This window comes from Malurus melanocephalus, unplaced genomic scaffold (assembly GCF_030028575.1).
Source record: "Malurus melanocephalus ecotype Western Australia unplaced genomic scaffold, MMel_1.1 scaffold_226, whole genome shotgun sequence".
NCBI classification, from domain to species: Eukaryota; Metazoa; Chordata; class Aves; order Passeriformes; family Maluridae; genus Malurus; species Malurus melanocephalus.
Window position 1 is genome coordinate 873,071 of NW_026623458.1, and position 13,023 is coordinate 886,093.

Below are 13,023 nucleotides of genomic sequence, written 5' to 3' on the forward strand. Positions count from 1 at the left end.
TGTGATTTATTGCTGATTAAACTCCCCTGCATTGGCTGGGTTGGGATGAAGCACTCAGGATTTTTTGTTGTGCTGGTTTCCACCATACTCTCTGGAAACCTTCTTGTACGGGGAATCAGCCCCTGGACATGCTGAAGACATTACAATCTTCTGGGAATTCGTGTGGCAAATTCAATATCCTAGCAGAGTTAGGATGCAAGATGGAAACCCCCTCAGATTCCCACGTTTGCTGACTCACATGCACTTCTGCTCTGGGTAGCAGGTCAGTTCCCAGCCAAAAAGACAGGCACGAGCAGCACTTGGGCTTTGTGTCAGCCACAGTGCATGGGGGTGCTCGTTCTTACCCTTTTCCAGGTTTTTAGAAGTGAAAGTTCAGACTGAGTTCCCTCTTCCCACTCAAGATCTCCTGTACGCTCTCGCTTTCCTCTGCACTGCAATCTTTTTTCCCTGTTGCTGTGTTAGCAAGATCAAGCTGAAAATTGCTGCTGCTGCCCTGGTTTTGGCAGGTTCTCGGATTAGCCTGGAGAGGGTAGACAGGGTTTGCATCTGGATGGTGCAGAAATTACATTCACAATGTTGCGAAATGCAGACCGTGCTCAGATTTAGCTGAGAAAGACAGTGTAGATGTGGCCAGGAAGACTTGTCTGATGGTTGCCATAGCAAATGGTGTGCATCATCCTGTGTTTCTCTGCAACTGCAGCTCAGAGCTCCCTAGGGGGAGGATGATGGAGATCATGTGAAGCCCCTTCAAATCCAACAGCACTGAGCTCTGAGCAATGTCCAGATCCATACCTGGRTCTGAGTGATTCTGCAAATCTACGAAAGTGTGAGCAGAAGCACTTGATGTTTGCTCTAACTACACCTATATTCTGCTTTATGCCTTGTTGAAGTGTTAACTCCCCTATTTTTAAACAGGAAAGTGAGATGATTTGAAGTCTCTYGTATCTGGGACTTTGTATGTTTTGTGTAACAGACCAGTGCCATCAGTCAGTCACCTCTGCCTGGCAAATCACTGTGCATCATCTGAGACACACGAAATCATGAGGCTGCAGGTCAGGAAGGAAAAACCTTGGAAGCCAAACTCTGCCATGATGACAGCAGTAAAATTCTGGTATCTTTAGCAGGTTGCTCAGAATACAGGCAGATGTTGAGCAAGCTTTTCAGAAGCACTCAGCATTGCTGTGACACTGCTCCTTTTGAAGTCCCTGGTGGAACAGAAACAGCTCCTGAAAACTTTTGAAACTTTACAGCCCCAGAGCAAATAGCACAATAGGTGACAAGAGAAAGGAGTCTAAGCCATCTTTCCACATCTTTCCAGGGCTTTAACTGCCCAGGGTTTGTTACATTTTCTGRTTTAAGAGGCACCTCAAGATGGCTTTAAATTGCATTGTTTGGAATAGCCCACGAGTGGCACAACTTTAGCAGACAAAAGATCAACAATTATACACCATCTCTCAGGAAGCCCTGTCTCCCAAGCAGATATCTTATCTATCAGAGTTCCTGTAGCATCTCTGTGGTTGCTGTTTCTGTCAAAAAGCTGCATTGCCAMCAGCCTTCCCCAAAAGCAAAGCTGTAATCTCTGCTTGTAGTTGATTCTTTCTTTCTGTTGTAGGAGGGGTAAGGAGACATCATGGAGATTTAATTTGGGATRCAWCTGTAAAACGAAGCAGGGGGCTGKTCTCAGGGAATCTCATCTGGTCTCYTCTCAGCAGGCAACTTTTTATTACTTTCCACACTGGAATGTTTATTGTCCCATGGCTCATGTGTGTGTTGCAGTTATAGCTTGCTTGGCATTTTTTTTTTGTTTTCCCATTGTCTTGGATGAACTTGAAGAAGCATGGCACCAAGAGATTAATTTTAGGCASAGGAAAAACTGGCATGAGGCAGCATTTTTCATTGGCACATGTTTTTTGTTGCTGGCCTACAGCCTGTGTGCTGAAGCTGGGAGTCCCCAGCATTACTCAGGCAGCAGAGCCCTGGCCTAGCCTGAGTGCTGGTCTTGTAAAACCATGAGGATTGCTACCCACAGCCTCCTCTGAGCAAAGGTGATCCATCACCTCACTGTGCTGGCTTTGAAAAATGCATAAATGAGTGCTAGGATGAATGCCCAGACATTCTCTGTTACACTGCATCCTGTATGGATCCCCCTTGGGGTGTGAAAGCCATCCATGAAAGCCATCCATTAAATCCTTCTGCTGCCAAAATTCCTCAGGGTGATGGCACAAGGTGATGGCACAAGGTGATGGCCCATCTCTGTCAGTATTTACAGCGCAGCTTCCCACCTTTTACTCATCTCCAGACAAAGCCAATGCAGTGAGGAGATTTCAAGCTCATCCCTCACTCTCTGCAAAGCCCTGGTGATGCCCTGGTGGTGCAAACACCAGACAGAGTCAGGACCTGTCCTCCTCGTTCCCACAGCTCACAGCCAGCGCCTGGTGCACGTGAAATCGCGGCTGAAGCAAACCCCGCGCTACCAGACCTTGGAGAGGGACCTAATGGACTATCAGGAGAGGCAGCTCTTCGAGTACTTCGTGGTGGTGTCGCTGCACAAGAAGCAGGCTGGGGCTGCYTACATCCCTGAGGTCACCCAGCAGTTCCCCTTGAAGGTTTGCCTGACCTGTCTCGGGTTGTGTGGTGCGCTTACGCGGCTGGAGAAGCTGTGTCAGTAAACTCTGTGTCAGTAATCTCTATGTCAGTAATTGGGGGGCTTCATTCCTCTCCCAAGAACTGGCATTGAATTGCTCACTGCTGAAAGAGCAGCTGATTTAGATCTTCTRCTGCCCTTGGCTGTGACTTTCATGTAGCTACTCCCTTTCTCCCCATTTCCTCTTTAAAGAAAGCTGATGGCTGGGAGAAGACACGTGTTGTGAAAGGGAAGGAGCAGCTTTCGCTGATAGCCTGGCTGAAAATGGGGAAGGAGGAATGGCAGAAATGCAGAGCCAGTGTTTGGAAATAGGATGTAACCAAAGCTCCCCTCAGCCCTCAGTTCTCTTGCCACTTGCTGGAAGTTGTGTCCCAGATTAGAGGCACAGGTGCTGCAGAGACAGGGCTTGGTGGAATTGGGGGCACAGAGTTACCTTGAGATATCTAAAGAGTAGGTGAGCCAGAATCACAGAAATTTTAATATCTTCCAGGCAGAAGCTTAGCCTCTGTCATCACCTCTTCATTTGTCACAAGAAAAATATTTGAAGTCATTCCATCCCCATATGACTAATTGGAAACATTCCTTCTCTCTGCTCTGCTAGCTTGAGCGCTCCTTCAAATTCATGCGTGAGGCGGAAGATCAGCTGAAAGCCATTCCCCAGTTTTGCTTCCCTGATGCAAAGGACTGGGCCCCCATCCATCAGTTTGCCAGGTAAGTGCTGCACTTTGCATCCTGGCTCATGAGAAACAGATTTATGCATCAAGATAATTAAATACAAGAGCTGTTACGGTTTGGGGAGAGCTCGGAGAGAGATGTTTGGGAAATGCAGCAATGCTGTGGGTTTATTGGGTTTGTGTGTCAGAGCCTGGTGCTGTGGGTGATGGGTATCTCATCATTCTGGTTTCTCTTTCTGCAGTGAGACATTCTCGTTTGTCCTGACGGGGGAAGACGGAAGCAGGCGGTTTGGATATTGTAGGAGGCTGCTGGTAATTATCCCTGGGTTTTTTTCTTTTCCTAGAGGTGCAGCCTTCTGTGGGGTTGGTGTTGCTGGCACCCATTCTGGAAAATGGAAAGCTGCTGCTCTTCTCTCTGAGTGTGGAATGAAAAGAGCGGCAGCAGAGCAGCTTTGCTCTCTTCTGTTCAGTGCCAAAGTCTCTCTCTGAGTCCCACCCTCCACTCTGGGCACAACTCTCTTGCATTTTCCTCGCACCAGCCCTTACCCATGACCACGGGCTGTTGTTWTACCCCTAAGCTGAAATCAGGGTTTATCCCTTTAGCTTTGGATAGCTATTTAACAGCTGTCTAAACCTGTGCTGGTCCTTCAGAGCTGTCTCTCTAGAGCAGCCTTGCCTTTGTAATTTGATTTAGGTTAAATAATTTCTCCCCRCTGTTTCTGCTGTACCAGGGTCTGAGCCAGGTTGTCATCATCACCTCACTGTCAAATGTCTGCCAGYTTCTGAGCCAGCCAGTGAGATGCACAGCAAAAAGCCCAGACACTCTATCTTTGCAGCAGTGRTAACTCTGACATTTCTTTGCTGTTTTTTGTTTGTGTGTTTGTCTCGAAAGCCCAGTGGGAAAGGGAAGCGTCTCCCAGAAGTTTACTGCATCGTGAGTCGCCTTGGATGCTTCAATCTTTTCTCCAAGGTGAGAGGGGGGAAGAGAGAGGATTTGTGCTGTAGGTCAAGAAGGAGCTGGAAGTGAAGCCAGCACCTGAGGAACAGGGAACAGGGGAGCCAAAAGCTGAATAAAGGACCTTAAATGGTGTTGGTGAGGCAACCACGTGATAATTCCAGAACCTAGCAAGARCACAGTTAATAGGAGAACTACATTGTCAACTCTTGCCTTCTTCCTTCAGCAGAACTACCAGAAGGCAAGAGAGGTTAAAAGGTCAAGTCTTGACTCAGAGTGTGCTGAGCAGTTTGCAAATTTACTGTGACCTCATTGGAGCTGTGTTTCTTGTGATTAAGGAAACCAAGGGCCTTCAGCTGCACCTTTTGCCTTTTTGCTTTTGACATAAAGCTCCATGTTGATGCTGGGTTAAGGAGAGGACATAAATGCTGGTGCACTTCATTCCTGCTGTTACCTCCCTCCTCCTAATTTGCCTGTTTTTGTGTCTTCATGCCTTTGTTTCAGATTTTGGATGAGGTTGAGAAGAGACGCGGCATTTCCCCAGCCCTGGTGCAGCCTCTCATGAGGAGTGTCATGGAGGCGCCTTTCCCAGCTTTGGGCAGGACCATTACAGTCAAGAACTTCTTGCCAGGCTCAGGAACAGAGGTAAAGACACCAGGGAGGGGAAAAGAAGCCAGGAAATGGTGCGGGAATAGCGACTGAAGTTGGGACCAGGAGATAGCACTGGGAATCTCTCAAAGACGTGATCTGGTAATTGTAGGGGGGAGCTGARGAATAAGATAAGGGACCAGAGGATATGATACAGAGACTTTAGTGACCTCAGAATSAAAATGGAAATCCTGTGATAAAAATGACTGTAAGGACACAGCCATGCTAGTATGGCAAAATGAGACTTGAGCCAAGATTGGCARGGCTCCTGCTGCCCAGCATGTGATCTTGGATCTGCCCACACTGAACTTCCTGGGGACAGATTCATGCCATGTGCTCCAGCACCATTAACTCAGAACTTCTCTTTGTGTGGATCAGGTGAAAAAAATACTCAAAACCACACCAGGCTGATGTGGCAGCCCTTGAAAATGGCATTTTCACAGCGTGGAGATGAGGATCTGTGCTGCATCTCACACAGTGTGCTGTGAGGACAGCAGGAGGGTTATCAGAGTGCAGAGCTTTTGGGCATGRCATTGAAGGACTGTGAAAGGATGGAGGGAGACAAATTGAAGGGAATTTTGGCCATACTCGTGGCTGGACATGGTATGCATTGAATGTGAGAGGGAGGAGAGAGAGTGAGTTAACAGAGATTGTGWCTGAGGGCTTTCAGGTAGCACTGCATGAGGACCTCCTCAACCCAGCTGAAAACAGCTAAATGAAATTACTGCAGAGCACGTGCACAGCTGGTTAAAAATGTGTGCTGGAGGAATAGAGTCCCAGARGGGTGCTGTGAGGATGCTGTGGCTGGTCTGTGTCTAGGATCCTGCTCATCAGGTATCTGATGGATGGAATAAACTCCACATTTACACAGGACAGCACTGGCATGGGTTGCAGGCACTTTGGAGAGTGAGGGATTAAAAGCCAAAGTGCCCCACTCCCCTAAATTCAAGAAATGTGTTCAAGGCGTTCAAGAAATGACTGGATGTGGCACCATGGTCTAATTGTGATGCTTGTGGTCAGTCAGAGGTTCAACTCAATGATCTTAGAGGTCTTTTGCAATCTAAATGATTCTGTAAATTGAAGMTTTGGGGTGAAAATCAACAGGGATAAGAGCAAAATGCTGGGAAGGAGTAGTCTAATGCARTATGAAAGTAACTGRGTGAGTAAGAGGATTTCAGAGAAGGATCTGGTGGTATAATGGGCCATAAAGTGAGCAAAAGTAACACTGTGGCATTATTTAGACAAAACCCTTCATTGTGAAAGCAAGAGAAGGGATAAATGATAAAGGAAAGCAATTTTTCTGYTTTCCACTATTGATGGAATTTTATTTACAGTATCATTTTCCAAAAAATGCAGTCACTAAGAGAAAGCACCAGAAGGGCAGTTCTGCTTGCTAAGTGGTCCAGAAAATACTGGCAAAGCTTGAGAAAATTGTTTACTTGCTATAGAAAACAAAGGACAAAGGAAGACTCCTGATAACCTTCCAATACACAAGAAGTTYCCTACAGAGAGGAATGTGACCAATTGTTTTGAGTGTATGCTGAGTGCAAGACAACAAGTAATTGAAGTAATTTGCCACTGACATGTTTCAGCTGCAGGCTTAGTGTTGTAAGGGTAGTTCACAACTAGAGTAATTTTCTTGTGGGATTTATGAAATGTGTGGTGTTRGAGGCTTTCAAAAACAATTAAGATAAGCATCTGTCTCAGATAAGGAGTATGAAGTGCTAAGGTGCTGTGACAGGCATTATTTAAGTAGATATGAACAAAGAAAAATACCCACAGGCTTCTCTCGTCTGTAACTGATAGAAAAAAATTATGGTCAGGAGGTTAGGCATCCAGATTCTTGCAGTAAAAAAAAATAAATCATAACTGTGGAAGTCAGAGTGTAGATTTGAAAGGCTCCGTGACATTCTGCTGAAACCACTTCTAGCTGGACACAAACTAGTTGTACTCCTCMTGAAGAGCTCCCTGTCCTCCATCCAGTGGGAAGAACTTGTGGCTGATSTCACGCTGTGCCTGTTGGGGTGGACTCTGGATCGTCTTTGTCTGGAAGAAGGATTTACGGGAGGCTTTGGAAAGCCCGAGTTTGAGGATTCACTGCTCACCAGCTGTCACTGAAGGCTGCTGGCTGTGAAAATACATAGCCTGGTGGGCAGCAAGAGCTCACTGTGCTCTGTTTGTCCCCACCAGGTCATCGAGCTGCGGCGGCCCCTGGACTCCAGGCTGGAGCACGTGGATTTTGAGTCCTTGTTCGCGTCGCTCAGCGTGCGGCACCTGAGCAGAGTGTTTGCCTCCTTGCTGCTGGAAAGAAGGGTCATCTTTATTGCAGACAAGCTCAGGTACCCTCTTGCATTTCCTTCAAATGCTGGCAAGGAAGGGAGGCTGGGAAAGCTTCAAGGATAGATCTCTGTTTCGTTCATTTTCTTCTCTGCCCTTTTGCTACTTTGCAATGATGTGAAGGGTGCTGTTCTTCGCAGGAATGGGGAACTGAGGCCATGAACTCTAATTTCTTTTTGCAGTTTGCAAAAAGTGCTGCTTCTCCTCTCCAAGGAGAACCAAATTCCACTTCCTCCAGACAATTTCAGAGCAGATCCCCAGTGCTAACAAAGCACAACCATTCCTTTTGCTCCACGATGCTGCACTGTTCCCTGCTGAGCTGTGCTTGGGTTTCCAGTGATCAAACTTTGTGCAGAGATCACTGTCCCTTCTGAGTTTTTCCCCGATGCCACAAAACCTTAAATTTTCAGCTTGTGTTTTCAAATTGGTTTCTAAAGACTTCCTTTTTCTCATGGGGATGAAAGCAAAGGATGTGGCGAGGGGAAACGAGACAGAGGACTTCCCCATTCTATTTTGTACCTGCTCAATTTGCTTTTTTTTAAAAAAAAAAAAAAACTATTTGTTTGCTTTCCTAAATGATGAAAATGGGTCTGGGTTTCTTTAAGATCCTGTGCAGCTGGTGGCTGGCAGCTCTCCAGCCCTCGAAGCACTTGAGGATTCAGGGAGGAAAGTTCGCCAAGGCTGGGGAAAGAAAAGCTGCCTGGATGAGTAATGACGCTGAGGAGCACGCTCAGGTTTCAGCAGTGCACAATGCCCCTGAGCTGTCTGTTTTCACAACTTCCAGGCAGCAGTCTGCAGCTCTGGGACTCAGTGAGCACYGAGGCAAAGAATGGAGAGGCCCTTTCAGCGGGAAAGTGAAGGGGAAAAATTCATTCTGCACGGATGCAGGGCTCTCTGTGGGCAGAGCTCAGGCAGTCTCATCGCAGCAATAGGAAGGCTGAGGAGAGGGAAGCTCTGTGCTTGCACTTTTTGGCAGCTGTCTTGGTCCAGAAAGGGGGAAATTTGCATGTTTATAATCACTGATACATTATGTGTGTAGAAACTTAGTGCTCTGGACACATAATCATTTCATGAAGAACACTTAGACTTGTATTGAGAGAAATTCATTCAAACACCAGATCTCTATGTAACATAAATGATTTATGATACAACCTGTGATCACAGGCTCTCAAATATTTTTCTCTTCGTCTGTAGGATTGATTTTACTTTCTGAAAAAATTTGTTAAGGACCCAGATTGATATGGTAATGTCTAGATGAGAGCTGGGTAGTATCAGGAAATGGCAGTGGACTTCAGTGGGTGGTTTGAGGCATCACTTTATAACGAACCTTTGTTTACCAGATCTTTTCTTGTCACATCTTTACATGACAGCGCAGCACCGTGTATTCCTAACGTAATTCAAAGCACCTTGATGGGTTTGAGTGTTTTTTTCCCCACCCCTGCATCTTTTGTCAGGATATCTAGGGTCCTTAGGAATGAGTCCAGCTGCACATGCCTGTCAAGAGAATTGGAGAGGCCTAGAGAATCACAGTTCTAGAATCTCCAAATATATCATGAAGAGCTTTTCTTTTCCCCTGTGAAAAAGGAATTGTTGTGTTTAAAAGATCCAGGGTCTGTTGGACCACAGGGCTCAGATTCAAATATTTACCGTAGATTTGCCAGCTCTCTATGAGACTTTTAATATTTGATGTTTCTGAGAAGACCTTTCTCTGAGCAATTTCAGGAGAGTCCTTTTCTTTTTCTTCTTACAAAACATGAAGTTTCTCTGGCTCATTTTTGTGGATCAAAGTCTTGGAATTATCCCAAAGGACTGTAAAGACATGAAAAGCAAAGAAACAGAGAAAATAGCCTTCAAAATTAAATAACTACAGTATTTTAATCCAGTAATTCAGTTCAGTGAATTGAATGGGTTGAGTTGGTGAGCCTTTCCTAAGGTGAACAGTCTCTTCTACTCATTGGTGGACATTCCATGTTGTGAAAGCTGATGCTGTTGTAAATACAGGATTTTCTGTCCAAATTATACTTTTCCTGGGACAGGAACACATTGAACTCAATGAGTATTAAGTACTATTTACTCTCAGAGTGAAAATGCCAATTTCAGAGGGAAGAAAAGAAACCCTTTTTGGAAATAGTTGAAGAAAAGGAAAAAAACTATAAAAGCAGCTGTTGGAAAGTGCTCAGAGGTTAGGAATGCTAGAAATAATCCAGCTGAGATGGATTAACGGGACGAGTGCAGGTGACATGATGAAAGATGTAYAATAAATTATGTTTATCATTCATCTTTGCAATTCTTCATGTGGGCACTATCCATAACTATCTGTCCACGTTTGTAGAGATGTATCTGGGTGTGAGTGACAGAGAAATTACGTGTGCAATTTATTTACTTCTTTTAATTGCTATAAAATCAGTCTGTGGGAAAAGAGAGCTGAAAGGTCCCTTGCCAAATACTGCGTGAACTGTGAAATGTTTCCAAGCTGAGCCAAAATATGCATCTAACAAGTGTACAGCAAGTGAAATATTTTGCCTTTTCCATCTTTAGAATGYGCATTGAGTGTTTAAATACCTGTCAATCCACAGCTTGGCAGCGGAAAAGGAAAGAATTTGGTTTATTAGTTTTTTGGGGTTTTTTTTCTCTGTCGCTATGGATACCGGAGTATACATTGCCTCACAACYCAGGAAAATGACTTTGTTAAAACTGTGTTGGTCTGTGTAGAACCTCAGCTTTTGTTCACTGTTAACTTTAGTCCTGGGGCAGTGGAGATTGTGGCATGGGTGAGACAAAACAATGTGAGAGCTGCTTTTGTTTCCAAGGGATGCTGCCTGGCATGCAGCTCCAGGCATTGCAGACCAACCTTTCAGGGGGCATCTTGCAGCTAAAAGTGTCCTGATGTCACCAGGTACCTGGAGCTGGGCAGTTTTTACTGGCCTGAGCAGGGGATCGGTGAAATTCAGAAGGTTTTTTTAAAACAGTGAAACTTGCATGGGCGTAAAATCAAGGCCTCCTTTTTCCAGATCTCAAAAGCCTGTTGTGGATCTGASCAGCTCCAGCAATTGCCTCTGTCCCTGCCAGAAACCACAGCTGTATCAACAGCACAAAGTGGTCATTGTTATCAAAGGCAAATCTGAAAGAATTAGAGTAGACACTTTAAATGTGGTCATCCCCAGCAAAAGGTAATTAATCATCAACAAGAACCCCTCACCACRTGCTACAAAAACAAATCTGGGACTGCGAATCTCAGTTTCTCCCTTTTTGCTCTGTGATTAGGGACAAGAAGAACCCCAAGGATGGAGTTTGGATGTCAGATAATGGTGTTGTTTCTTCAGAGCACCTCAATACTCACTTCTTCACCTGCACAGATCTGGCATGTTGGTGGGAGTCAGGGTTCCCAGAGCTGGTGGAACTTGGCATCATCCTGGTGTGATTTGCAGTGTGTGAAGTCACAGGACAATGCTTGCAAGCTCCTGTGCCTGCTGGATGTTGCAAACCAGATCTGTAACCCATCATAAGTAAATGCAGATGTGACACAGTGTCAGAAATCTGAAGGTGTTTGTAAAATGTTTGTACCGCAGCAGAGATTATTTAAAAAAAAAATAATTTAAAAGATACATATCCAAATGGTCTTAAATTGCCAAATGCCAGCATATTTTGAGCAGTTTGGTTAGTGCAGGGACCACAGSATTTCCTGGCATTGAGCTACAGCAGGATACTTGATTCAATGGTGTTTCTCAGAAATTGTGGAGTACCCTAAACCCAAAGAGGGATTCAGCTTTGGGGGCCTTTTATCACATACACTTGTCTTGGGAATGGAAAGCTGGAAACCCTGCAGTCAAAGTTTGGGAGGAAAGCAGACTGCACAGCCAGAAGARGAAGAAAGCTTTCTGTGTAGCTGTGTTCAGATTCTGTCTTGGCCACTGTGTCCAAGGTGAAGCAGCAGCAGCTTCACAGAGTGCTGTGTGCTGYGTTCTTCGAGCAAACAAACGGTACAGGCTGCTGCAGTGTCACTGCTCTGACAGGGGTGCTTAGCCAGAGAGGTCTGTGTGTCAGTCTCTGCCCAAATCAGCTCTTTAGGGAGGGATCTGAGGGTGCTTTGTGTACTTYAGCACTTTTTAGGCTCTGTACTGCTGACATCTCAGCCTCATCTGCAAGCAACATGCGGCACAACCACGTTCCRTGCAGGAGGCTGGTTGAACCCGTGAAAACATGCTCAGCATCTCAAAAGCGTTCTTCTGAGACCTACAGGATTTGAAAGATGACTGATGAGACCGAAAAGCCTTCAAAGGTGGTGTCAATGTCCCGTTTGTACAGCTGGATGGAGCTCGTGTGGCCTGGGGGTGGTGCAGGASCTGCCCAGGGATGAAGAGTGTGCAGGTGGCACAAAAGGGATTTGTCACGCTGGATTCTTTCACGAGGCTCAGAAGCCTGSTGTGAATCAGCAGCCCCTCAGGGCTTGTTGCCGTGCCAATGGCAAGAGAAAGAGAGAGCTCAGGCTTGAGTCATTCTAGAAGGTTCTCCCGGGCTCCTGGCAGCTTCCATCTCCCTGAGACAACCTGCAGAGCAAGTGTGACAAATGGAAACGACAGCTCAATGTCACCTCTRTGCCCATCCCTGCACTGCTCTGCCTACAAAGGCGGCTCAGAGACCTYAACCCTCACCAGGATTGTTCCCTTAAAGGTGTTGCACAGCGAGAAATGTTTGGGAGCAGAGATCACCAGCTTTCACCCCCATGARTAATCTGCAGATGGAAGGGTGGAAGGGGAAGTTATCTTTACTTCCCACTGCCTGGTGTGTACAGTTTCAGACTTAACACAGCCCTGCCTTTGACTTCCACTCTCTGGAGCTCAGCCATCCTTCCTCCCACTCAATCTCTCACGTACCATGTGTACTCGCTGGGACTCAAGAGCTGGGCTGAGGGAAGAACAAGGCACCATAAATATAGAAGGAGACAGCTTGCCAAATATCTCACCATGCCATAAATAACCACSCGCTTCAGCTGCTCCTCTGTGCAGCTACCTGGGCTCAGAGATGTTTYCCGTTGGTTTTCACATGCTCTCTGCAAATTCAGGTCCCAAATTTAGGCAGAAAATTTGGATACACCTTCAAAATAGAGGATTTGTGTCAAAACTTCTAATGCTTCCACATTCAACCCCCCCTCAAAGAAGAGGAACAGTGGGTGGTGGTAATGCCCCACTGCCGTGCACAAGTGATGAAAGGTGCAGTTCTTTCAGCTTTCACTAGGCTGCTGCTGCTCTTMCCAGGGCTATCATCAGTCAGAAATTGAAGAAATACGCTCTGCAGTAATGGAGAGGAAGAGAAGCCTCGCTTTTGTATCTGCAGACATGACCTGAGATGTATGAGTAGCAGAGCTTTGAAGGAGATGGTTTTAAAGGATCTCATTAGCTTGGAGTGTGCTTCTAAGATGACACATTCACTTTTGTTGCAGTTCCTTTCAAGATTAGCTTTTATGAAAGATACAACAAAAATAATCTACTTTGATATTTTTCCCACATTTTTTTCTGTTTTTTTAATGTTTCTGTTTCTTGCTAGCTCTGTGTTTTCTCTTTATTTTAATTTTGCTTTTCTCAGATTCATTATCCACCTTGCACTTGTGATAGACACAGCAAGGTGTGGGCTCGCTGATGAAGGCAGGCACAGCTGGAGAGCAGCAACAGAGAGGCAGCCTGGAGGAATTGGCAGGGCAGGGAGGGGGATGCATTCCCACCTTCCTAAACAAGGATGAGGAACTGAAGGGTTTTTCCCATTTAAAG

The 13,023-nt window shown here is 45.7% G+C and overlaps 1 protein-coding gene across 2 annotated transcripts in view; it reads left to right on the forward strand.

Annotated features, from left to right (window-relative positions):
- The window catches only part of DENND2A (DENN domain containing 2A), a 54,100-nt gene that overhangs the window by 34,824 nt on the left and 6,253 nt on the right, over window positions 1-13,023 (forward strand). For both annotated transcript variants that reach the window (XM_057374483.1, XM_057374484.1), the window contains exons 9-14: window positions 2,419-2,606; window positions 3,246-3,355; window positions 3,561-3,630; window positions 4,211-4,288; window positions 4,778-4,918; window positions 7,112-7,260. In XM_057374483.1, the coding sequence (XP_057230466.1) occupies window positions 2,419-2,606; window positions 3,246-3,355; window positions 3,561-3,630; window positions 4,211-4,288; window positions 4,778-4,918; window positions 7,112-7,260 (736 nt within the window). The remainder of the gene's footprint in view (window positions 1-2,418; window positions 2,607-3,245; window positions 3,356-3,560; window positions 3,631-4,210; window positions 4,289-4,777; window positions 4,919-7,111; window positions 7,261-13,023) is intronic.